Below are 27,456 nucleotides of genomic sequence, written 5' to 3'. Positions count from 1 at the left end.
GATGCTTCCTACAATAAATCTGCCGAGAGAACAAGGCCTCTCATCATTTCCAGTGACTTCAACATTGATTTATCAAGACCCAGCAAGGCCTGGTCTTTATACTGCGTGAAAGACGGCTTGAATGTGGACAGGGCATCAAGAAACCTCGCTGCCACGTCCAGGACAGGAGGCATCATAGATCATTTCATCGTAAGAGGCACCCAGGATTTCCACCAGTTGTGCTATACCTCGCACTTCACTACACTTAGAGCCATCGTGGCCGCGATCACAAACGAATCCGAATAACAAGTCCGGTCCAGCTGCTGGTGCTCACTAGTCGCGGTGATGATGACCTTGTTCAAGAACTGCCAAGGACCCCTTCTACACACACACGGGTTCGTGAAACGTGCGTGCGTGTCCGTCATAACGGACAAGTATAAGCATAACAACTGTAACTGTGACTGTAACGTACGTGCAGTGTGCCTGCGTGCCACTCGGCTGTGGGAATATTTATGGAAACTTTCTTGAATGAAGCTCAGCTGCGAGTAATGGCTGTCCTGTGCATCTCTGTTCCTTCTTTGTCCTGTTCAGATTCGCGCTATCTAGTATTGAAGATTATAAGCACTACATATCAGCTTACCTGTCTGGTGTTGGTAACACCCACGTTGGCATCGTTATGCAACAGTAAACAACTGGTCATACATATAATACATACACTCTTCAACATACGAGTGTGCCTATACCACTTCCACATTTGTCTAGCGTCGTTCCGCAACGTTTCGCTCAGCGTGAAAAATAACGCCAGTCACCATCACGCGCATGCTTCGCATAACATCGATTCCCACAGTACGTGGGATCTGCCGAATTTTTTTCTTCCAAGTCTGTGTATTGAAGCACCCGCGCCCTTCTCCGAATGCTTTGTGCAGCTAACGTAGTTTTGCAGTGCCTCCAAGATCGGAGGCACTGTGAGCTTTCCGCACCTCACATTGTCTGCAGTGCCTCCAGGATCGGCCCACCTTTGGCCAAGCATGATGTATGCGACGGAGTCACCATGTGACATCCCGTTATGTAACGTTATGATGACGTCATCACGGGACGGTGATTTTTTTGCATCACTCGTGTTGACGCCGCCGACGCGGGACGCCAGTGAATTTTCGCGTTTGATGAGGCATCTAAGGCTTTCGCGTTAAAGAGAAAACAACCTAAACATGCCACACATAACTCGCGCTTCAGATCGACGCCCAGTGCTCACCGGACAGCCTGGATGCGGCCGACCGAGGAGGTCGCGGCGGCGGCGTGGGCTTGGCGTTGCCGTCGTCTAGGGGGTACTCGCGGGGCTCGGAGATGCTGGCGCTCTTGGATCGACCCACCTGCCGCCACCGGGACAGCAGAGACGAAGACGACGAGGTGGCTCGGTCCACACTCACGGCCCGCGTCGGGTAGCGGCCGCCGCCCGATGTCATTTGCGGGGACCAGTTGCGGGCAGGCGGCTCGGGAGGCTGCTGCTGCGGCTGAGCCGGCTCGTGGTGTTGCAGCGGCGATCCCTGAGGGTGGACAGGAAGGTCAAAATTGTAAACGGAGCACGTTTGTAAGCATTCGTATTGGAACTCGTGTAGCGCTCACAGCCATGGCATTCGTTTCCATGGGTGACGTTTGAATTAGGTTCCTCGCGAGCACGTGTAAATACCGACAAGCACGACATGGCAGCCGTGCATTCTTGTAATAAAAATTATATTGCTTTACGTGCCGAAACCACGATACGATTATAAGACACGCCGTAATGGCGGACTATCTCTGTCTCTCTCTCTCTCTCTCTCTCTATATATATATATATATATATATATATAGTGGGACCAGCGAATATCATAAAAGATAAAAAACGGGAATAAGTTCTATAGATCACATAATTCGATATGAAACTTTTAAGAAACATCGTATTTTCGGTAAATTTGACTTCACGGCACTGCACGGCACCGCTTCACAATAATGCAAGGAAGGCACCTCACGGCATTCCGCGGCGACTTTTCTATTTTTACTATTTCTTATTTTTCCGTGGTTTGTAGTTGGGGGTGCGAGCTATATGCAGGACCGGGTTGTAGGCGAGGCACCTTGCCTCGCTTACCAGATCGACAGCCTGCACTATGCCTGGGCTGCCGCACAGCCCCGCCACTGTGGTCTAGTGGTTATGGCGCTCGACTGCTGACCCGAAGGTAGCGGCATCGAATCCTGGCCGCGGCGGCTGCATTTTCGATGGAGGCGAAAATGTCTGAGGCCCATGTACTTAGATTTAGGTGCACGGTAAAGAACCCCAGGTGGTCCAAATTTCCGGAGACCTCCACTATGGCGTCTCTCATGATCATATCGTGGTTTTGGGATGTTAAACCCCAGATATTAATTAATTAATTGGGCTGCCGCACAGAACAAAGTCTATTTCGTCCTTTGTTTGTCCGTTAAGGCTTTTCCAAATCTCCTACAAATTTCTACGCTTTCAAGAGAAGGTGTTGATTACGCAGAGCCTGTTACGCTCGGCGAATTCTGCTAACATCTCTCCTCTAAACTCCCGTTGCTATACTGCACTGATATTTCAAGGCGTAAGCATTACGTGGCTGACCGGTCGAAAGATCCGGCGTCCGGCAGTGTCGTACGACGGCGGCGTGAACACAAATAGCACCAAAATTCTCGTTACGTTAATTGCATATTAATGACGCCAGATGATTAGGAGTACAGAATAAAGTGATTTTAAAGAGAGTCCTATGTGAATCAACGTACATCAAAGTGTAAAAAGAAGAAATCAATGTACAATAAAGTAAATCAAGTGAATGAAGAGTGAATCAATACATTTAACTTTGAATCAAGAATGAATCAAGTGACTCAAGTGTGAAGCGACTTACATTAAAGTTAATTAAGGGTTACTCAATATGCATGAAACTAAATGAAATGAAACAAAAGTAATTAAAGTTAACTAAGAGAGTCTCGCAGAGCATGCGGTTTGGCCTGTGATATCCATGGCGTTATCTGAAGGTACAGGGTGACTTTTGAAAGGAGATCGATCGCTGTTTTCATCCTGCCAACGGGTTGGCTTCTTCCCCCTCCTGGCAAGACGTGCGGGTGTGTCATGCGCTCGGTACAACGCACGGTTGGAAACTAAAAGGAAATTAAATTAAAAAAAAGCATCGCTGATCCCTCCGTCATAGGATTCGGTATAACACGAAAGTGAAACGTGTCTTCACAGAAGTAGTGCTTATTGTGTAGTGATATACGAGAGCTTGTGCAATGCCTATTCGTGTTTGCCAGTTGTAGCACCGTTTGACGTGGATGCACCCATGCTGACGCCTAATGACATGTCTCCATCGCGACGACTAACGCCCATGATCATGATTAAACCGTTGTGGTAGCTGAAGTTTTGAACATATATTTGGACACAGCGAATCGTGAATCCCGCGTAAAGACGATATCAACAAGCTCATAATCAAGAATGTTACCCGATATGGACTTCATCAAAACGTCGTCGATCAAGGAGACAAACGACATGGTGTGTGATTTCTAGTAATGGGTAACCGACGCATTTGCTCATGCATACACTACCACACTGCACTTCAGCAACACGGGAGGCAGAGGTTCTTAGCTTGAGCCGCAAACGCGTGCGTCCCGCTGGCCTCTGTCTCGCTCCACCAAGGCATGACTTTCGCCTGTCGAAATCGTGTCCTTTCTGCAACGCGTATTGCACCAGTTTTCTTAGTCGGTGCTCTCGCAATCGAAGCAGTCGGCTGCGGTGGAATCCCGTTGGTGCATGTGGAAGCTGCACTACTCCGATGAGCCGGCGCACGCTAACACGAAGCGAACGGCAAAAAACGTAACTGCGTCTAGGGTGCCGCGGCGATGCCAGTGCGGCCAGTGTCCCTCTCTGGTATCGAGACGCTTTAACCATTACCTCCGATATCGCGCGCAATCTCGGGGTAAGCGCTAGTAAGTGTCGATCGTGACGCATTACTTCTTTTCACCTCTCACAGACGGCGGCACCGCCCCGCTCCGCCCCGCCTACCTACACCGCCAACAGAGAGTGCCGTGCGAGAGAGAATGTGTGAAAGATATAAGGCGCGTTCGTGAAACGTCAAACATCTGCCAAGGTGCCTTAGTCAGTTGAGCGTAGGGCGCTTACTGTCGCGGCCGCAAGGTCGTGTGCTCGATTCCCAGCGGCGGATATTTTTCTTGGTTGTTTTTCTTTCTCACCCGTTAGCGTCCATTTTATGAACGTCATATGCCGTAACGGAAGTACTTGATGGACCCAGGCATAAAACACTTCCGTGTTATAATTACAAAGTACAAGTCCTGCTGGGCTTACGTTTGAAGTCACCTGAGCTGTACTGCCTGTTCGTCGTAGCACGTTTTGGTCTATACCACTGCGAACTATGTTGAATATAACGTTTTCTGTGCCCAACGTGTTCGTGACGCAGTGCAGCAGTGCTGGGAGCCGTTCGCTGCCGTTACGAATCCGTAACGCTGCCTCTGAACCGTAACTAAGCCGGAGTGAAACGGTGCGCGGTAAACTATAACCCGAACCGAACCTGTATTATTGTGCTTGCGACACGTCGGTGTTAATGTGGGCTATTGTTGACTACTGTTGTTTTCTGATCTGATAACGACAACGCTGCATAAAGACACGAAAAAAGAAATGTGTGTGCTATAATTTCGAAACGAGCTCTGCATTATGTTCGCCGCAACCTTGCCTCGGCACCTGCCTCTACTAAATTCATAGCCTGTAAAACACTCGTAAGATCTAAGCTTGAGTACTCTAGCACCATTTTTAACCCTCATCAGGCTAACCTTACTAATATGCTTGAATCCATCTTGAACCGTGCCTCTAGATTCATTATCTCGAATTACTCGACGAACATAAGCATGACTAGTGAGAAAACTCAGCTTTATCTGCCTCCTCGTGCCTCTCGCTGTAAAATTTCACGCCTGTGTCTTTATTCTTTATTATGATTCTATTCCTTGCCACCAGACCAGCCCATCGGACATCTCACCATTGTAATCCCAAGCTGTACATTCCGTAAGAACCCGCACTAATACCTTCCAGAAGTCTTTTTTTTTTCTTCAAACTGCTCAAAATTGGAACGACATTCCCGCCAACGTCGCAATGTTAACTAACTTCAATGGATTTAAAACGGGAGTGAAGAGCAATTACTGGTCATATTTATTGTGAACGGCTGCTCTTTTTTTGTTGCCCACCATTCATGTAATGTCCCTCTGTTACCCTTGCGGTATGAATACATGAAATAAATGAATAAGTAAATGGAATACGTGTTCGAGTCCAGGTGCTCCCGCACATACGAAAACAACAAGCTGAGTGGTGTCTGCTGAAAATTCAGAACAAAGCATTCGAGAGAACCTTAATTCAAGCGCCCCACTTCAAAGGTGACTTAATTCAAGGAACTCACTTCAAGCCTTATTTACACAAAGCTTTCCCCAGTGTAGGATAGGATACCGGTTATTGTAAACCGGTTAACATCCCTGCCTCAGCTCTGTCACCTGCTTTCCTTTCTTAATTACAGATTGGAACTTGTAAGGCACCGCCTAGGGACCAATTAAGTGATTTTATTCAAACCGGTAGATTATTGCAGAAGTTAGAAGAACATAACTTCTTAAACTGCGATATTATCACGACTCTAGGTGGCGAGCTTAACTGCCAACACGTACGTTTCTCCCCTTACCTTGACTAGCGTCGGAAAGCGCTGCGCACTCGCTACAGCCAGAAGCGAGGAAGCGCGTCGTGTTGACGTGATGGGCCCCGGCCCTGTTCTCACATATTTCTGTTTTTCTTCAACGAGCACGCACTGCGGGTTCTCATTAGGGAAGCATCGAATTCAAGGACTATTGTCAGCGACTTTCCGAGAAACGCAGAAGCGCCGTAGTGCTTTCAGTGAAGTGGTCGCGGCTAGAAATAATCAGATTGAAAAGCAGCCGCAATGTGCAAGCACAGGGTTCATTTTACCGGTAACTTAGTGGTTACGTTGTACTCTTCTTTTACGTGTCACTCACTAGACGGGACTGACCAAACAAGGCACGTACACAAGTATACGTGTATACACCATGATTGAAATACCAATATTGACTTTCTGGGTTATGCTTCTACTCGTGCTCTGTTTACTCTGTCTCTTCCCGTTGCAATAATGTTTATCTTTAATTATAACGGACATAGAAAAGGAAAAAAGAGACGGCTCGAAAGTGGCACCAGCGTCATCTATCTATCTATCTATCTATCTATCTATCTATCTATCTATCTATCTATCTATCTATCTATCTATCTATCTATCTATCTATCTATCTATCTATCTATCTATCTATCTATCTATCTATCTATCTATCTATCTATCTATCTATCTATCTATCTATCTATCTATCTATCTATCTATCTATCTATCTATCTATCTGGCTGCACACTTTGTTGATGCTCTGGGTGATTATAATGATGACGAATCACTGCTGAGCCCTTTGTAATCGGTGGGAAGCTTTACACCAATTACTTGCTACGCAGTTCACATGGTGTGACACCTGGTGCAAGCATAAGCGTGCGCAGGGTTCCCCTTCAGGGGGGAGGGGGGCGAAGGTTCGTCGCAGCGCCCCCCTCCCTATTATGTCTATGTATGCGACTGCCTTTGCGCCCCTCTTCTCGCCCCCCCTACAATGTATAGGGCTGACTTTGCGCCCCCCCTTCTCGCCCCCTTGCCCCCCCCCCCCTGCGCACGCCTATGGGTGCAAGGCTACGGTTCTGCCACGCACTATTACGCATGTTTACGTCACTCCTCGCACGACATGAAGCCTGTATAAGGTCTTTTGGAAAGGCACTCCCAAGCACTGCCGTGGCTCAGTGGTAAAATACATGACTGCCACGCAGAATACCGAACTTCGATTTTGGCCCGAACACCGATTTGTATACGGATTTGTCACGCGAGTTTCTGTACTGCGCACCGCGTTTTTCAATGTCATCATCTGATGTGGCACTTAAGGCTTTCGCCTTAATAATGACCATGGTTGAGCATAAGATCCGGTATACCAACGAGCTTCGAAGCAAAATTAGAGAGGTCCTAATTTACGCCAAGCGTGCTTCGCTTACGCCGTCCGGGCTTGTCACATCTCCTTAGCGCAGGAGCGGAACCTGGTGTGAAGAGACGAAAGCTGAAGCACCCCTTAGACATCTAAACAGGGGCGCCAATTCTGCCCCATAAAATTACTCAGTCCTATTGTTCACGTCATTCATTATTGCTCAGGGTAATGGCTACGCATGCTTTATGACGAAAATGGCGACCAGGAACACCTGATGTTTCATTCTAAGGACTCTTCACTGCCCAACTTTACCTCCGGAAAGCCGGGGGCAAATGGCATGCCGTTCTGAGAAGCACGTAGTCGCTTCATTTTCACTTTTGCATCCATTGCGGAGTTTGTTTTCATTGGGACTCAACCAACGGGAGAGGGGGGGGGGGGGCCTCTGCGGTGAAACTTACCACCCCATCTTAATGCAGAACTCTGAGCACACCTATGGCTGAACTAATGTGCAGCGTGCCACTATACATGGCTTCCTATCACAATCACATCGCAGTTATCACACGTAAAGCAACAGAATTTTAAAGCGTGAATTTGGCAGCACTCAATCATGAGAACTTAACTGGTATTGACAGTTTGGCGAGTTCGTACGGGATCATCTTCTGACGAACTGCGCAGGGGGACAAGACACAAATGTAGGGATGTCAGGTCGAAACTAAAAAAAGTAGCCAGAAATTCAGAAAAACTAGCCAAAATGTAGCCAACTTTAGCCAATGGCAGTTAAAGTAGCCAAAAGTAGCCACGCGTGCGTGAGAACAACTTTGACGTTTTTATTTAAATGACTAAATGCCAAAGCCTTTCGGCGGAAATATAAAAAAAAAACATGGTTGATCCCTCCGTCATAGGAATCGGTATAACTTTTAGTCCCGGCTATGGGGAATTACCCCAGTACCAATTAATTGCCGTTGAAAACTATTTTTTTTTTAGTTTTTTCAATGTCCGCTAGCGCTCTCTGTCAAGTGTGGGCAAAATCAATGCAGCGGCGCGCCTGGAAGCCAACAAGTGAGAGCACTTTGTATATATTCCAATAAAGTTTTCAATCAATCAGTGGAATACTAGTCCAAAATGGCAGCGGTCAGCAGTGGCGTGTTCTACGGCCGCACTCGTCAAACTACGTAATTTGGCTTGCATTTCTGAAGTTTGTTTGCTTGCTTCTCATTTTTAAGGACCTTATAATTTTTAAAGTAAAGTACCTTTTAAGTACGTTATTTTCGCCATGTTATTTGGTCCTGATGTCCAATATATTGGACATCAGGACGAAATCAAGGGCTGATATGTCCAATATATTGGACATTGCACCCCATGAAAACCCCAGCTTTTACTAAGCTAAGTTTTAACACATTTTGCCTATGTGGTCTATTCGAGCTATACTGAACTTCCTGAAAAAAAAATCGTGCACCTAACTTTAACCCGGGACTCAGGAGGATAACATGAAAGTGAAATGCGTCTTCACAGAAGTAGTTGATTGACTAGTGTGCATTGATATATGAGAGCTCGTACTATGTCTATTGGTGTTTGGCAGCTATAGCAGCGTTTGAAGTGGATGCACTCATGTTGACGGCTGGAGGCGCATCTGTATCCCGACAACTAACGCCCATGATCATGGTTCAGCCGTTGTGGTAGCTAAAGCTGATATCATATACCTGGGCCCAGCATATCGCGAATCCCGCGCAAAGATCGCATCAAGAAGCGCACAATAAACACTGGCACTCGATATGCACTCCTTCAAAGCGCCGTCAGTTGGGGAGAGCAACGACAAGGTTGGGCTCCCAAGTAGTGGGGTAACCTAAGTCTGTGCTTATGTATACACAACCACACTGCGCTTCAGCAACAGTGAAGGCGGACGTTCGTAGCTTGAGCCGTGAACGCGCGACGGCGTTCCACGTCCCGCTGGTCTCTGCTTCGCTCCACCAAGGCACGACATTCGCCCATCGACACCATTGCCTTTCTGCAGCGCTCATTGCTGCAGTTTTATTAGTCGGTGCTATCGCACTCGAAGGAATAGGCGGCGGAGAATTGCCGTTGGTGCATGTGGAGGCTGCACTACTCCGACATGAAGCCGACACGCAGCGCGGCCAGCCTCCTCGCTGGCAACGAGACGCTTTAACTGCGTCGTCGCCGAATCGCTCCCTATCGGCGGCGCTCGTTAGTGACATAACGCAGTACTTAATTTTACCTTTCGAAGACGGCGGCGCCGCCTCGCAAACCAAGAGCACCGTGCGAGAGAGATTGCGTGGAGCGTCGTTCATGTGCGTCGATGGCGCATTGGGTTAAACGCCCGGCATTTATTGCCGTGGACCGAGAGGTCGTGGGTTCGATTCCCGGTGACGAAACTTCTAGTTTTTTGTTTAATAATTCGTTACTGTGCATTTTACCAACGTCATATCCGTGACGGAAATACGTCTTTGAAGTGTTGGTGGACCCCGGCATAAAACAATTTTGTTTTAATATGTGCAACATGAACACCTCAATATCAGAACTGCTGAGATCGAATCATAAGTTTTTCACTTTAGCAATCGTCTCGTGCAGGATGACGAAGTGTTTGCGTTGCTGCAAAAATGATACGCTCTTCAGGCTTCTTCTGTGACTTTTTTTTAAAAGGACTGGAAGTACAATAAGATCAGGACGTCTTGAGGGGCTAGTTGGTTCATACTATGCAGGAAAATTTGCGCTAAACTAGAAAAGGACAACACAAAGAAGGAACACTTAAACAGATCGAGCGCACACTACCAACTGTTTTTATTGAACGTAGAGAATCAGTTAAATAGGGAACCCCGAACTTCGCAGACACCCCGTGGCTGCGCATAGAAGCACAGACACATCGAGGAACATCACTTGTTAACGCACCTTATTCATCAAAAAAGACACTTCTGCGCCGTAGAGCGCTACCGAGGCCTCACTTACACAGCTGTCGTTTTTCCCTTTAATGAAGAACGCTTCCAAAACCTCCCGAGCACACGTGTTTTTGCTACGTCCAAGTATTTTAGTCTGTTGAAATCGTGCTTCGCATCCACAGGCAGCGCAGTGAGCTGGCAAATTCGCCATTTCTTTATTTTTGATTGACAGCTGGTGTTCACGCGCGCGGTCATTTACGCAGCGGCTTGTTTGGCCCACATAAGACCTGCCGCAGGAAAGCGGTATCTCGTACACCACTCCTACATCGCATTGCACAACCGGGTTCGCATGCTTTTTGCTACACAGGCTACCGCGCTCTTCGCCGCTCGAAATGCGCGTGCAGAGCTTCGAAAGCTTCTTAGGCGCAGAGAACACCATGCCAACGCCGTGGCGATTGGCAGCCTTTTTCAGGTTGTGTGTCACCCGGTGTATATAGGGTAACACAATCGGCTTCTCACGCCCATCGGACGAGTCCCCCAGCTGCGGTTGTCGCGAACGCCCTTTTAGCTTTTTCAGGAGGGTTTCAGCCACCGCCGTCAGCACAGACTGCGGGAACCCAGCTGCCTTCAGTCGTCCAATCTGAGCACTGAAGCTGGCCAGCCTCTCATGCGGGCACGACCTCACCAGTGCAGACTCCAAACACATAGATAACTTGGCTGAAATCGACTGAACGAGATAGTAGCCAAAACTAGCCAAGTAGCCAAGACGTTTTTTCTCCAGCCACCGGCGTCAAAAGGTAGCGAAGCTGGCGCAAAATAGCCAAACCTGGCAACCCTGCACAAAGGAAGAAAGAAGAGACCGACGAGCGCAGACTCACAACTGATTTATTGAAGATACGAATGAACATTGTACAGCCTGAGCAAAAATGACGTGTCACTGTCAAAGAATAGCAAAGTAGCTAACAAAAAAGTTAAGGATTAGCTAAGGAAAAAAGTTAAGGTTAAGAAAATAAGGTAAAAAAAAATTAGTCAAGGTTTTTTAATCAATCAAGGCCGCGTAGTGAACTGTTGCACGTGGAACACAGATGCGTGTTCAGTTTTGCTTGGGCTAAATAAGGTTGATACGTATTTTCGATAAATCAATTGTGAGTCCGCGCTCGTCTGTCTGCTTTTTCTTTCTCTCTATGCTGTCCTGCTGTGCAGTTTGTTAGAACATGAGAGTTTCCTGTCCTGGATACAGTTGTTGCGGCGCTGCGAACAGGCACGATTACAAAGCTTCCCGTTACTCCTCAAAGAAGCAGAGACATAAGCAGAAGAATATGCAGACCTGTACTGGGGAAGGCGCCTGGCCGAGCGCCTGCAGCCGCCTGAGGTCCCCCTGGTCGGCGGATCGCGACGAGGGGAGCGCCCTGGCTGCGCGGGCCTCGTCCTGCGAGGCGGACTTCTTGATGGCAGCCCGGCCCGGTGGTTCGCTCTTAGGCCGCTCGCCGCCCGACAGGCTGCGCTGCAGCGTCAGCCGCCGGATGCTGAACGGCATGGCGACGCTGCGAGATAAAAGACTTCTCATTTAGCACGATGGCGGCTCTGGAAAAACGGTATATCGCGGTAATTCACTTCGCGACACGTTTGAGAACCTCATCGGTCCAGGTATAGCAAGACCTAGCCTACTACGCACAATGCTGTCATAGCAGGCATGTGCGGATATGAAATTTTCAACTTCGAAACGAATTCGAATAATGGAAATCAAATGCGAATCGACTCGAATATGTTGCGAATATTTGCGAATGCGCAAAATGATGAATTCTGCAAAAAAATCATAAACCAGCCATGAAAAACTAAGTTTGTTTTATGCATTGTACAACGCTATTGCTTGACAGTACCAAATATGCAGTTACTTAAAATGTTGCCATGAAAGATTTATAGCTGCGCGGTATGTCTGGGAAGCAGCGGCACCACCGTACATGTCACCATTCTTCCGAACGAAGGAAACATCCGCTCACTAGAGGCATTAGTGCTGTTGTGTTAATCATGTCTTAACCTGCTGTGTTAATCATGACGATGACAGACAGGAGGAACACAGGGCACAGGCGCTGATTAACAACTGGAGTTTTATTGCTCCAACGCCGCAAGTATACAGCACGTATCAACAACAACAACAACAATAACAAAACGTGCTACAAAATGAGGAAGGCCTGACAGATACACATTCAAAGCAGTTAACGAGAGGGAACCATGATCATCCTGCCCCCGATAGGAAAGCTAACTTTTATCTAAAAAGGCTAGGAAGGGGTACTGACGCAGCGGTCATTTGATTCACGATTTGCTGGGCCTCTATAATTTCCAGAGTCATTTTGTCACCAGGCCTGCACAGCACGCTAGTACTACTGAGTTCTGGCGAGCATTCACAATCTCGGCAGTGGATGCCCAGATGTCCTGAAATTAGCACTGCCACATTGTGGTTGTGTTCTAACAATCTTTTATGAAAGCATCTGCCGGTTTGACCGACGTATGCGCGGTCACGAGACAAGGGAATAGAATGAACGACTTGAAACCACTACTGTGAAACCTAAGGAAGTGCGTATCAAGGGCACCCAACGAATCCGCGTTCGTTGAGTTCCCACTGCTCCGTTCTCCAAGCCGTCGATGACGTCAATGTTTGAGGTAAGCATTAAAGTGCGTTGGCGGGCTAGTTGGTTGTTCATGCTTAGTTTCTACAGCGCGACTGGACGCGGACGGAGAAGGAACACGCAAACACACACACAGCGCTGACTTTCAACTGGAATGTTTATTTTTCATATGCACGTGACGCTTATATAGACACACGCGAGCAGGTGCACACAAAACAAGAAACAAAAGCAGGACCCAAACGCGCATGTTCTGCCGCAATCACAACCAGTTGCCACCAACCTAGAGTGACGGATCCAGATATCTCTTTTCCTTATCTGTTAGAGACAAGGATGACATGGTGACACATGTATCATTCATTTTATCTATTTCGTACGCTTCAATAATTTCTCTAGTCAATCGATCTCTTGCCCTGTTGAGAATGCTAGTTTTATCAAAAATGGGAAAACAGCCACATCTTTGGCAGTGAATGGCAAGGTGTCCGGAAATAACTTTCGTGACATTGTACTTATGTTCGCGCAAATTTTGATTCACACACCGCCCGGTCTGGCCAATGTACACACGTGAACATGACAGCGGGACGGAATAAATAACGTCTTGAGCGTAGGCAACAAACTTCTCGCTATGTTTAGTGGAACACGAAGCATTTTCTTTTTCCCTTTCGGCGTTCACTCGCCTGCAAAGTCCCTGACTAGGCAGGGGCTGCTGTACTCCTCCATCGCTGGAGGCAGCTCAGACAACGAGCTACCAGCATCCACTCCCGCCGACCCCTCTGCGAGCGCTCGGCGCGATTCGGCGATCGCCGTGCTCGCAGCAGCAGTCAGAACAGCGCTGGAGTTTCTCCAGCCGAACTCTCCTACCCACTCGCTGTGCGTCGCGGCTCTCGCCACACAACAAGCCCTAAACCAACATGGCTAGGGACCCCAGCAATCGTTACAGGCCGTGCATCCTGCAATGGAATTGTCGCTCGCTGCGCCGCCGACACGCCGAACTTGCGGAGCACAAAGCTCTGCATGAATTCGACATTCTCGCCCTGCAGGAGACGCACGCGCGCGCCGAGGACCTGACGCTTCACAACTTCATCGGCTACAGCGGACCGACGACGTGCGCGCTGAGCGACTGCTCTGATGCGCCCTGCACCGACCCCGGTCATCCCCCTGGCTTGCCCCGAACTGCGCTGTATGTGCGCGCCGCCCTCGCGCACACCTGCATTCCCTGTGAACGTTTCTGTGATGACGCAGTGGAATGCCTCGCAGTGACAGTGCGTGTGGGTGGTGTGGACACTTCGGTTGCGTGTGTCTACGTCCGCCCGAACCTCCGTTGTGATTACGCGTTTGTCCCCCGCCTCGCCGCGGCGCTGACAGTTGACTGCATCGTGTGTGGGCACTTCAACGCTCATCACAACAGCTGGGGTTGCGGACTGACTGACCTTCGCGGCCGGTGCCTGTCGGACGCGATCGCCACCACAGGTCTCTCCATTCTGAACACTGGTGAGCCAACGTTTGTGCGCCGCAACACACGCCCCTCCACGATCGATCTGGCACTGGTGTCTCAGTCCTGCTCGTACATCTGGACACGAGCCCCAGACACTGCCGGATCGGACCATTACCCCATCGCCCTCTCGCCCAGCCATCCGAGTCGCGGGGCGAAGCGCGTGTACAGTGTCGTGAGGTGGCGTGTTTTTCGTGAACTTTGCGCGAAACCAACGCTCGCCAGTGACTTTTTCACTCACATAGCGGAGTGCGCGCGTTCAGCCACAATGCGCTGTGTTGTGCCTGCCGGCTCCCCGTGCCCTGACGTGAAGCTGCTGAATTTGCGCGCCGCTCGCCGACGTGCAGAGCGCATTGCGACCCGCACGGACCGTGTCGAACATTGGACGGTGCACAATCGCATAGATGCGGTCTGCAGACGACAGGCACGGCGACTCAGGCGCAACAGCTGGTCCGGCGTCTGCTCGTCTCTCAGCGATCCACGTCGCCGTAATCGCGCCTGGCCCATCATGAGAGGACTTCTCTACCCAAGGGCCCCTCGCCACCCTGTGCTCGCGATTGCGGTGGCTCGCGGCATCACGGAGCTGGAACTTTCAGAGCTCTTAGCAGACGCTTTTACCCTAGCCCTCCCTGCGCCTCCAAGCGTGAGTGCCGGCACTCTCGGAGGCCACCGTCCGACCTTATCGCCCTCTGCGCCGACAGACGCGGCCGTCTCGCAGCAACTCGCTTGCCTGTGCGACGCCGAGTTCACTGAGCACGAACTCGCTCGTGTTCTCAACCGCAGACGTCGCCGCAGCGCGCCGGGGCCGGACGGCATAACACACAGCATGCTGCGGAACCTCAACGACGACCAGCGCCAACTCTTGCTCGTCGCCTTCAACGAGGTCTTCAACAGCGGCTCCCTCCCGGATACCTGGCGTACAGCGTTGGTCGTGCCGGTTTTGAAGCGCGGGAAGCCACCGCGCAGCCTCGCCTCATACCGGCCGATATCCCTGACATCGGTGCCGGGGAAAACCATGGAGGCAATGGCGCTTCATCGCCTCCAATGGATAGCCACTGCGAGCGGCACCTTCCCTCCACAACAGTGCGGCTTTCGTGCCCTTCGCGCCACGGCTGACGCGATTGCCGCGGTTGTTGGCACCCTGGAACAAGCGCTACACGACCGGGAGACAGCCCTGCTACTTCTGCTCGACGTGCAGTCAGCTTTTGACTGTCTCCCCCACACGACGATCATCCAGGCGGTCTGTGCGCTTGGTGTGCAGGGCAAACTCCTGCGCTACATTGAAGCCTTCCTCGCAGACCGCTCACTGACTGTCCGTGTGGGGAAGGCGAACAGTACGCGCCGCCCTGTCACCACCGGAGTGCCGCAAGGAAGCGTGCTGAGCCCGTTTCTTTTTAACTTGGTTCTAGCACCGCTCACCGCGTGCCTTCCCAAACAAGACGCTTTCACTGTGCACGCGGTCACCTACGCGGACGACATCGCCCTGTATGTGCGCGGCCCCACCCGATGCCTCGCCAGGGTGCGTAAGTGCCTCCAGAACGCCCTAGAGGCCGTCGCCGGGTTCCTGGACAGCATAGGACTGCGCATCTCGGCCGCCAAAACAGAGGCACTCCTCGTCCACCCGCGTGCCAGTGAACGGCGTACAACCCGCCCCATCACACTCCACGGTGTTCCGCTGCCCTGGAAAACCCACGTCCGCTATCTTGGTATCACCATAGACCATAGACTAAAGTGGAACTTGGAGGTGAGCCGTGTGAGACGTGAAGCACGCCGTGTCGAGGGTGCGGTCCGACGGATTCTCGCGCGAGGAGCCGGATGCCCGGCCTCCTTCGCGATGAACATCTACGAGGCCATGGCAATGTCCAAAGTGCATTACGCGCTTCCTCTGTGCAGCCTTCGCCCCATACAGTGGAGTGCCATCGACGCTGACCATCGCCGAGTTCTCCGCATGTGTCACGGACTCCCGCGCGGCTGGAGAGTGGCTGCCACGCTCGCGGAGACAGGCGCCTGGCCGGCGTCACTCACAGGCGAACTGCGCGCGCTCTACCACCTCGAGCGCCTCCAACGTGCACCGGATGGGGCCGCCATCCTGTCCCAGTTGCGGGCACTGCCCAACTCGCGTGTCGGAACACTATTCGACACGTTCGACTCTATCGTCGTCTACTCCGCACCCGAGATTCCCTCGTGCCCCCCCCCCCTCACCAAAGAGTGCCGCTCCCCATAGGCTTCGAGCTCCCAGGCGTGCGCTCGAAGCGCAACACACCGGCCTGTGCTATCGCGCAGGAAGCCGCAGCCAGAATGGACCAGGACCTTGATGGAAGGACACAGTTTTTCACTGATGCCTCCGTGCTTCGGGACCACTCTGCGGCCGCTGCCTGCGCGGCACCACAGCTGGCATTGAAGCGCCAGTGCCGGCTCGCCTACCGCGTCTCCTCCACCACGGCTGAGCTGGTAGGAATACACCTTGCTGCCGACCTCATCCGCGAAACGCCGCAAGTCACACGCGCGACAATCTACACTAACTCGAGGTCTGCCCTCCGCCAGCTCGCCAAAGAGGAACGCGCCCCCCCACTCGCACAACGTGTGGCGTGGTCATTCCACAGTCTGCGCGAACACGGATGCGACGTGGCTCTCCAGTGGATACCGTCGCACGTTGGCATCGCAGGGAACGAGGCTGCCGATGACCTGGCAAAGACAGCACACGACCCAGCTGTTCCACTGACAACGTGCGCGGACTCCGTGGACTCAGCGCGCCGAAACCTTTGGCGAGAGCTCGTGCGAAACCACCCCGACAAGCGCACGGCCGCCGGCTCTCCACCACGCATTCTATCGGAAAACGTGCTGACCAGGAAAGAGCGGTCCCTCCTCCTCGCACTGCGGACAGGTTCCGTCTGGCCTGATGAGCGCCGGCACCGCATCCGCGGTGCGCCCTCGCCCCTCTGCAGTGACTGCGGAGAGAGAGAAACCGTGGCGCATCTCTTCCTTTCCTGCTCCGCCCTCTCCACCCACCTCGGAGCGCTCGCTCATGCCTTCAAGCAGCTGGGACTTCCGTCTGCCACGGTAGATGACATTCTCCACCCGGTAGGATCAGCCCATCGCGTGCGCCCTGCCCTGCGCGCGGTCCTCAACTACATCGAAGCCGCGCAACTGGCCGACCGTCTTCTCTGAACCACGCCGACCAAGCCCCCAACAAACGAAACTTCCGTGTTTTTTTTCCCAGTCATGTGTTTATCGCGTGTCCCCCCCCTTTTTTTTTCTTTCTCCCCCTCTCCCCCCAGTGATGTGTTTAACTCCCCCAGGCCTCCTCCTCCACTATAACTCTAACTTCTCCTATACTTTTCTCCCCTTTCCCCCAGGTGTCGCGGTTGTGGTGTCCTCGCCTGAGAGACAGTTACTGCGTCACTTACCCCCACTATTCACCTAATTTTCCCAAATAAAGAATCTCTTTCCAGTCGCACGGGCGCGGAAAAAACGTCCACACCGGACCTTCTCGCAATCCTTTTCAGGTTGTGAGATACGGTGTGGATGTAGGGCACTACTGCGAGCTTTTTCCTTTGAGTGTCACTCTGATGCTCACTCGGATTAGACCTGTACTTTTTGTTGTGTTTTGTGTCAGACCTGTGTTTTGTGTCAGAGTGACACTCGAAGGAAAAAGCTCGCAGTAGTGCCCTACATCCACACCGTATCTCGCAACCTGAAAAGGATTGCGAGGGGGTCCGGTGTGGACGTTGTTTCTTCCGCGCCCCAGCGACTGCAGGGACTTTGCAGGCGAGTGAACGTCGAAAGGGAAAAAGAAAATGCTTCGTGTTCCACTAAACATAGCGAGAAGTTTGTTGCCTGTGCTAAAGACGTTATTTATTCCGTCCCGCTGTCATGTTCCCGTGTGTACATTGGCCAGACCGGGCGGTGTGTGAATCAAAGGTTGCGCGAACATAAGTACAATGTCACGAAAGTTATTTCCGGACACCTTGCCATTCACTGCCAAAGATGTGGCTGTTTTCCCATTTTTGATAAAACTAGTATTCTCAACAGGGCAAGAGATCGATTGACTAGAGAAATTATTGAAGCGTACGAAATAGATAAAATGAATGATACATGTGTCAGCATGCCATCCTTGTCTCTAACAGATAAGGAAAAGAGATATCTGGATCCGTCACTATAGGTTGGTGGCAACTGGTTGTGATTGCGGCAGAACATGCGCGTTTGGGTCCTGCTTTTGTTTCTTGTTTTGCGTGCACCTGCTCGCGTGTGTCTATATAAGCGTCACGTGCATATGAAAAATAAACATTCCAGTTGAAAGTCAGCGCTGTGTGTGTGTTTGCGTGTTCCTTCTCCGTCCGCGTCCAGTCGCGCTGTAGAAACTAAGCGAGGTAAGCATATTGGGTTTCCCCGGAACGAGTAGAATCTTGTTGGGGAGATTAGCGAACTCGGTGCGCGACATGTGCACTACTTTTTGCTGCACTTTATCGACTTCCTGCTTGTTACGGCAGTTGTGATACGTGTCGTCTGCAGCGAATTTCGTCAGGGTGTTTCCCCCTTCAGATGTACACTACTGAAACGTTCCGTATGCCAGTCCAATAATTCCGTATGTTTCCGTAAGAATCTTACGGAAATATATGGAAAACGTATGGAAAATATACGGAAAACATATAGATTCCGTATGAAAACATATGGAATTATTGGACTGGCATACGGAACCTTTCAGTAGGGTAGCGACGAAGACGCTGGATAAGCACCGGTGAGAGGAGCAATCGCGCGCTTGGCGAGGTAGTAGTGCCCTCTTTTGTGCGGCGCGGGTGTCAGCTGTGTGTTTCAGATGCGTTTCGAGCGATTTTAAGTTAACTTCAGTAAGTACACAGAGGTGTCCCCTCTGTGTCCCGATTGTGGGGCGGTTAGCGACTTTAGGCACATGCTCTGGGCGTGCCCCTCTTCGCAGCACCACACGGGCCACGGCTTGACAGAGGAAGCCTCTTCTACTTTCCTCACGAGCCACGACTGGTTTTATCAACTCCGGGCTGTCCAGAAGGCCCACGATGCGGTGGTGAGGCTTGGCCTCCCTGTCCCAACGTGGGAGAGGCCCGCAGTCTTGCCCCTATAAAAACGGGGTGAAGATTCTTCCGGAGCCAAATAAAGTTAACTATATATCTATCTATTGCGATTACATCGTAAACTGTTAGTTATACTATCTTAGGCCTTGACCATTTATATTAACCCGGTTTTGAACATTGCTAGCTTCGTTTTAGGCCTGTATCGACCACTTCATTTTCAGCGTCACCATGCCACGTGGGACATACGGACGACAAGCTGGGCCCCTAAAGTGCGACGCACTTAGATCAGATGAAACTGAAACGAAAAGAGCGGAGAGAATTTTTGGGGCCGCAACAGTCATATGGGGATGGATTACCAGCGAAGCTGTATTCGCGTTTCTATAGTAGACGCCTATTCGCTCGGCACTCTGGCGTGAGTGACTGCAGATGCGACGTTGTTTCTCGAGCTCAGGGTCTTCGGCCGCATTCTCCGCTTTTTTTACAGTCCCGCTTTCGCTTACTGTATTCGCATTGCTGTTGTTGACGCCGCTCCGCTTGTTTGTCCGATGTGAGCGCGCTGTGCCGCCTTGCGATCTCCGGATTTTAGCAGTGCTCTACGCCATACAGCAGCAGCGCCATCACACTACTCCGCAAGGCCAGCGGCGCCGCTGCCATACTCTTTGCTGATCTCCCTTTCCTGTAGCAGATGTAATTGCTCCAGTTTCCGGACGTACGATTCGTGTTCTGACGGAGGCGACGACTGCAGACGAAAGGTCAGTCCATCTTCCCATGAGGACGTCGCAGCTCTGCTTGGTAACCAGTGAATGACTTCGCATTACGCCGGCTTTTGACCTGCTCAAAACGCCGACATTTCTCAATAGTTTTCGTCTACGGTCACGCAATTACGGCGCAGCAATAGGTTGGATGCGTCGTCCGCAATTGCCTAGAGCACGTGACCAACATTGTCCGACTCCGGCATGTCACTGTAGACTTTACGACAAAGAGCTAGCACGTCCTGAATTCACTATGTGTATGGTTCAGTGGATCTGAGCGCGGATGGACGCTCATTATTTGAGAGAGAGAGATACGAAGAGGAAAGGCAGGGAGGTTAACCAAGCTTTGGCTCGGTTGGCTACCCTGCACATGGATTGTTTGAGGCACTGCACTGCATTGCATTGTTTGAGGCTGCCTTTCAACCCATGGGCTTCCCAAAAAAGTGAAATATTTTGCTTGAAAGTGTCCCAGCTTCTAATCTCCTCCTCGTGGTTCTCGACTGAAACCTTTGCCGTGCCTTTTCAATAAAACATCACGCAGGCCAGCATGAGCCTCCGGTCATAACGATTGATTTCACTGGTGCGTTTACAGTCAGCAATTCAATCTTCGACGTCGAATTCATCAGTCCAGCAGAACGTCCCTGGGTCTTTCGGATGCATAAGGACGATCGTTGACGTTGTCATGACTGGTGCAGGCGTGGTGGTAGCCTCAATCTCATCTTCTATTGTGCCAACTCCGAGCCAGCGACCACTGCGGAGCTCCGTTGTACAGCGCTCCTTGTACTCCGCAGCTCTAACAAATTGTTGCGGGGGACACGAGCGAACGGTAGATGCAAAAGCGGGTTTATTACAACATTACAATGCGCTGTGACACATAATGGCTGAGAGTAGAATAGAGTAGATCTTTTAAACTGTGGCACAACCCCCCCAACCCCCACCCCGCTGGGGGATTGGCCAAAAACCGGGTAGTTTTAAAAGAAAATTCTGAAATATTAAGTTACATTTTGTCTACTTAACGATGAAAGAAGTGAAAATGAAACAAAAATTGAAAATGTTAAAATAGATTTACACGAAAGTACGGATATAAATGTTGAGGCGGAGAACTTGAACCGGAAAATAAGTAAATCTGGAAAAAAAGAAAAAAAAAGAGGAGGAATGTAAATTGATTCGACAACCTAAATCTCTTTCATCCTTTAAGAAACTCCTGGAAGGCATCGGCAACCTTCCCGTCACTGTGGCCAGTTGACAAAGTCCCGAAAGAAAATACATTTGGTGCATTTAAATATAATCTGAGTCGGAGGGCGGCAGATAAAGTAATTTTGAGCAGAGGTACAGTACCTCTAACAGAAAATAAAATGATGCTCTATTGTCTCATGGACTCCGCAGAAACAACAACTATGGGAAGCTGCCCGACCAGCTCTGCGTAAATAAAAATCTATATATGGAGCCTGACAAGGTAGTCTAATGAATGCGACTTCAACTTCTCGTGTTTCACATATTTTATTATTGCAATGATGACTTAGGTGATGAAATTCTAATGTGGCCGTTACTGACGGTGCAGAAAATCTATCTATCTATCTATCTATCTATCTATCTATCTATCTATCTATCTATCTATCTATCTATCTATCTATCTATCTATCTATCTATCTATCTATCTATCTATCTATCTATCTATCTATCTATCTATCTATCTATCTATCTATCTATCTATCTATCTATCTATCTATCTATCTATCTATCTATCTATCTATCTATCTATCTATCTATCTATCTATCTATCTATCTATCTATCTATCCGCCTAAGCCTTTGTCCTCTCCTGGCCGTTTAGTTAATGGGATGTATACCGAAATTGGTATGGCATAAAATGACTGCATTGCAAACATAAACGACAGGTCATCACATGAAAATTATGACATGCGTGTCATGAACTTCATGATTTACATGCCACGGTCGTGGTGCTCCTGCTGCCGTTTCGTTAACAAGATATGTACAAAAAACGGTACGGCGTGACAACGGTTTATGACGAACTTAAGTGACATCTAACGCGCAAATCATGACACGCACATCATGTACTGCATGATTTACATGCATGGTCTCGGGGCACTCGCGGCTCTTTAATTAAATGGTCATATACCCAAACTGATATAAAGAGACATTTCTGTATGACGAACATAAGTCACAGGTGGTTAACATGAAAATCATGACATGTATCTCATGTACGGCACGACTTACATGCCACGCTCAGGGGGCGCTCGCGGCCGTTTCGCTAGCTCGATGTACACCAAAATTGGTATTGCACGACGTGACTGTATTACGAACATAAATGACAGGTCCCAACATGAAAATCATGAAATGCATGTCATGTACGGATAATTTACATGACACTCTCTTTGTGCGCTTCCGGCCGTTTTGTTCACTGGATATATGCCAAAATCGGTATGGCGTGACATGAGTATGTGACGAACATAAATGACAGGTTATGCATTGTATATAGGCCTGACTGGCTTCCCAGGCGGCGCTGCGAAAACGGTGCTAAAAAGCGCCCCCTACGATAAGTTTTTTGGTTTCGAGTAGTCAGACTGGCGGCCGCATGCAGCACTAAGCTCACATGCGCAATGGAGCCGCCGCTGTCGGTTGTGCTGCGCTTTGGATCTCGGCCAATTTCTGGCATGGCTGAGTTCTTCAGGCCAAGCAATCTGCGTAAACGCAAGAAGCTCGTCAACGTCAAGTATGTTTACGACGTGCAGGAGATTGAAGGAACTATTTCGGCGCGCTGCAACTCGCAAGGGCAGCGAATCTCATACGACGTTGAACTCGAGTTAAGTTTTACGAGGCATGCTCGCGCGATTAACGACAGTTCATAAACGAAAAGATTGCTGTTAAGAAAGCCGAAATGATTTGCATTACACGACGAAACGGAATCAAGAAAGGTCCAGTGACGAAGGCTAGCCGTCGGCGGCCCGAATGAGCGCATTCGCGCCGTGTGCCGTTTTCTGCCGCATTCAGTCGCAAACACACTTTTTCCCCCATGCACGGTCGTAATTTTCAACATTTGCTTCTAGGGAATTCGTCAAATTCTGTCAGCGTGCGGTGGCGGTCGAGAAGCGACGGCGCGCAATGTTTACAGCCGGCTGTAAGCTGCCGGAAAAATCGTAGGCACATACGCAGGGTGACTCATGGCATTGTTTTTCTCGTTTCCCACGAAATGCCGGCTGCATATCCTCGTGATCGCCGTCGGCAGCCACGGCGTGCCGTCTGGACTGCACACAGGGAATATATATATATATATATATATATATATATATATATATATATATATATATATATATATATATATATATATATATATATATATATATATATATATATATATATATATACATATATACATATATAAACGCGTGCACGCGCGTACGAAAAGTAATCAGCACGTTGCGTTGCAAACCACGTTTTGCCCGCGTACTCCACGCGTCGGACGGCACGTATCCAGCGGTTCCGTCGCTCCACTTCGTACGGCTTTCAGGGGAACCAGTAAAACCGCACATTAGGATCCTTACCCCCATTTTCGAGGCAATTAACCACGCAACAATAACGGCGGCGACCGCGCTTCGGGACCGACCGCTGCTGAGAGCCGTCGCCCGGACCACCTGCTTTCGGCACGGTTTGTTGAAGCAGGGATCGCTCGTCAAACATGTCAGACTCTGAAGGCATAGCGGACAAGTTCCTGCGTACGTTTTAAGCACATTTTGAGCCTGAAAACTAGGCGCAAAATTAAGTAAAACGCTCAAAGCAACTGAGAACTGCGTAACTCGCCGGTCGGCGTCCATTTTTGACTACCCAAGCAACTTCGGCGCACGCCACCAGGCTCCGCCACAGTACTCAAAACTCCAGCGCGTCAGCCCTATACCAAATATACGTTTCATTAGCATGGTACATACCATATTGTACATGCATGCACGCATGACAAACATGCGATATATGGTGAAGTAGATGTCGCGACATGACTGACTTCAATTGCCTCAAATGCAAACAAGTCGATGAATGCAGCTCTTTGCTGGCTGCTTCGCATTACATCGATTGCTAAAGTGCATGAGATCTGCCGGAATTTTTCTTAGAGCGAAGTGCCACTGATGCACTTAAATTTAGGCTGCATGTGTGAAATATTTTGTTTATTCTTTCCTTGCTGGTTCATTACTGTCATGCCAGAATTTGTATAACAACGACTATCCTGTTGCACTTTCTTTGTGCGTTTGTCGTTGCGCTGCCATAATAGCACATCAGAATTCACTACCCCCCTTCTGAAGCAAGTGTAATTCTTCCTCAGACGCTAGAGGCCCATGTACTGTGCGATGTCAGTGCACGATAAGGAACACCAGAGGGTTAAAATTTCCGGAGCCCTCCACTACGCCGTACCTCGTAATCATATCGTAGTTTTGGCACGTAAGTTATTACTACAGCTTGCTCCCCACAAGTAGCTTACACTTAAGAAAGCAGATGGAAGCGGCACTCTTCGAGTTCAGTATCCCCTGCGCTTGAATGTCCCTCGACAGCAATAACCGAGGGAAAGTTTACAGAATATAGATGCTTTCGGTCACAGACTACAGGGAAGATGTGTTCCTGAAGCAACTGGTTATGTGGAACGCAGCGCGTTTTCCAGTCGAGTAACGGCGCCGTGCTCCGTTCGACCATAGGTAGCCTTCATACGCGCGCCTGCGCCACGTCTTCAAGGCTCGCACTTGCGCACGAAGTCTACCTGCTCGTGAAAGTCGAGGAAAACGTTTGTGTCGAGTGGCATTTGAGAGTTCCCTGTTTAAGCCAGCTATATTCTCTCTGTGTGAAGAGGAACGGGGTTTGGTACGTCGCAATTCCAACGAGGTCAAGCGCAGTTCCTCCGACTATTCTTAGACCTCGGCCGGCGACTTCTTATGTATGGGCTGTCACAGCCTCGTTTCGCACTCCTAAATAGCCAGAAATGTTGAAGTAAAAAGCCAAGTTAAACTTGCTGCCGTCGGTCTTGGTGTTCTGCTACGTGTCGACACCTCTGTTGTTGTGAAGTTGGACAAGGTAAAGTAGTAACACAGACACCGCTACCGTGGCTTATAGCACAGCTCTTTAAGAACGTTTCTGCAATGCCATTCGCACATATATTTACTAACAAAGTAAAGCTACAGCTAGCCTGTCATTCCTCCTGGCGAAGTAACATGCTGCGCAATATGCTCGAAGAAAAGTCGAGACACAGGAGTATACGGGGTAAAGCGCGCAATATTTAGAACTCACTTCTCAATTATCACCAGCCGCGGTGGTCTAGTGTTTATGGTGCTTGACTGCTGACCCTCGGGTCGCGAGATCGAATCCCGGCAGCGGTGGCCGGATTTCGCTGGAGGCGAAATGCTAGAGACCCGTGCGGATAGATTTAGGTGCACGTTAAAGAACCCTAGGCGGTCGAACGTTCCTGAGCCCTTCACTACGGCGCCTCTCATAATCATATCGTGGTCTTCGGATGCAAAACCACAACGATTATTATTATTAAAGACGATAGTTTTTTTGGGGAACTTAAACGCAGAAATTTTGGTCTGTCTCTCTTTCTGTTTGTCTGTCTGTCACCCGATTCAGGCACCCGGCCAAAGTTTAACCACTTGCTCCACGCCCAGCCATCTTGAACTGGTACGGCCGTTCATACTTGTGAACACTGTCGATGAAAAAGTAAATATTACGCATATCTGAGGCACAGCATCAACAGGTAAGTATTAGGAGGGGTGTTTTTCTGAATTATTTCAATGTTTCTACAAAAGGTCAGAGCATTGAGTCCTGTTAACACTGCAGTGCCTTTCGGCTCCACGTAGCTTTCACTCTGTCATGTTTACGGGACAGTGTTTTTGGTGGGTAGCAACCCACTTATGAAGAAGAGAGACTGAAAAATATCGGCGACCAGGAAGAAATGGTACACGCAAGAAGCTAGCACTGTATTTGCCTAATATTGGTTAGGTTACTGCTGCTATTCTTGCCTCCGGATGGACGTGCCCCGCATGGGTTCCTCTTCAAACTAAAGGAACTCAAAGCGATGCGCCAGAATAAAGGAATAAAAAGAAATACATGCGCGTCATCAACGCGCCGTGCTCAGACGTTTCGTGCAAAAGAAGAAACGATCGCTGGTAAAGCTAGTAATTGCTCAGCAGAGCGACTAAAACCATAAAAACAATGCCACACTTGCAGTCAATGATATGTTGCAGGGACCCCTGCGAAGCAAGCAGAAAGAATGTTTAAAGCAAGTAATACACCTAACACGAAGAAGCACGTACATAAGCAAGGAATCGCACGGACCACATAAAAAAGAAATAAAGGTTCAAATGAAAGAAGCACCCTGAAAAAGACCAAGAAAAGAAGAGCTGTAGCCGTGTGCGTGAAATGAAGTATAGATTTGAATCGCAGAGACGGAAAGAAAAGTCCACAGGCAGAAGAGCCGAGGGTTATTATTCGAGAGCCAGAGTTCGCGCCTAATGCGTCCTTTGATCGGTGTTCGTTTCACAACCGAAGTCCTTCGTATTTCTTCTTCTTTAGGAATGAGCGTTTCATTTCTATTGGAAGAAATAAGGTTACGCCAATAGACATGCAAACTTGATCGTCATGCTCGGAAACTCAGTTAAGGTGCGCATGCTCTAGCGCGCTTCTCGTGTATTACGTTACGGCTGTTTTGGCTATGGTACGCTTTAATCTGAGGAAATTAAATTTACTCGGCTTGCGCTAACGTCGGCGGTTGTTGTTTCCTCAATAGGAGGCTCCGATCCAAGATGGGTGTTGCCCACGCAGAAGTTAAAAAAGAATGTTCATAAGGGCAAGTCATCCAATCAAAGCTAACCCCTAAATAACCGTTGAATAACCACAAAAAAGAGGGACAAGCTTTAGTGAGGTTACTTTGTTCTTTGACTTTAGCAAGACATCAGTGTACTGCATGCTGAGTGCCAGCAGCCACCTGTATTCCACTTCGGCAAGAGTAAAACCATTGTAGCAGATTAGATGCCTTCCGAGGTGAAGGTGTGAGCGAACACATGAAAGTTCACTGTAGAATGAATTTTAGACAAGCAGGGGTTAGGTGCCTAAGAGTTACTAGGATTACTACAAAGATTGGAAAGGAAGATGGAAGTATCGGACATCATCTTGTGACGCAGGAAGCACATAGCAGAAAGAGGGAAATGCCGTGCCGTGTCATGCGCCCATTCCGCTGTCACTCTCTAAAACGAATTTAACAGCCACCACCACCAGCGTCATCATCGTCATTAATATATCTTTCGCCCCCCTGCCGGACAAACGCATATCCCAGTGATATGAGATAGACGTTTCAGGTTTTGATTTACTTGATTTGGTTTGATAGATCTCCAAACCACCGTGTCCTGCGCCAGCCGATTCCTTTTGATGCTTGCAAACTTCCTTATTTCGCCGGTCCACAAAAGCCCCTGTGCCAACCTCTGCTGCGCTTTCCTTTTCACTTAATTGGTATTCATTCTGTCGCTCTAATTGACCATCGGTTATCTTTCCATCACAAGACGTGGCCTGCACAAGTCAACTTTCTGAAGCGCAGCCCTTAGGCTTCTGTTCCTGGTTTGAGTGTCGACCGTCGTTCA

General features: G+C 49.5%; 1 protein-coding gene across 1 annotated transcript in view; it reads right to left on the bottom strand.

Moving 5' to 3' along the window:
- Window positions 1-27,456, bottom strand: part of LOC119386663 (coiled-coil domain-containing protein AGAP005037) — a 481,393-nt gene that overhangs the window by 257,411 nt on the left and 196,526 nt on the right. Inside the window, exons 2-3 of the mRNA XM_037653953.2 lie at window positions 11,245-11,461; window positions 1,232-1,523 (exon numbers count right to left, since the gene is read on the bottom strand). Coding sequence (XP_037509881.2) covers window positions 1,232-1,523; window positions 11,245-11,454 — 502 coding nt within the window. The 5' untranslated portion in view covers window positions 11,455-11,461. The remainder of the gene's footprint in view (window positions 1-1,231; window positions 1,524-11,244; window positions 11,462-27,456) is intronic.

Source organism: Rhipicephalus sanguineus, chromosome 3 (genome assembly GCF_013339695.2).
Source record: "Rhipicephalus sanguineus isolate Rsan-2018 chromosome 3, BIME_Rsan_1.4, whole genome shotgun sequence".
NCBI classification, from domain to species: Eukaryota; Metazoa; Arthropoda; class Arachnida; order Ixodida; family Ixodidae; genus Rhipicephalus; species Rhipicephalus sanguineus.
Note: the sequence above shows the minus strand (reverse complement) of the source record. Positions and strands in the feature narration are given on the sequence as shown.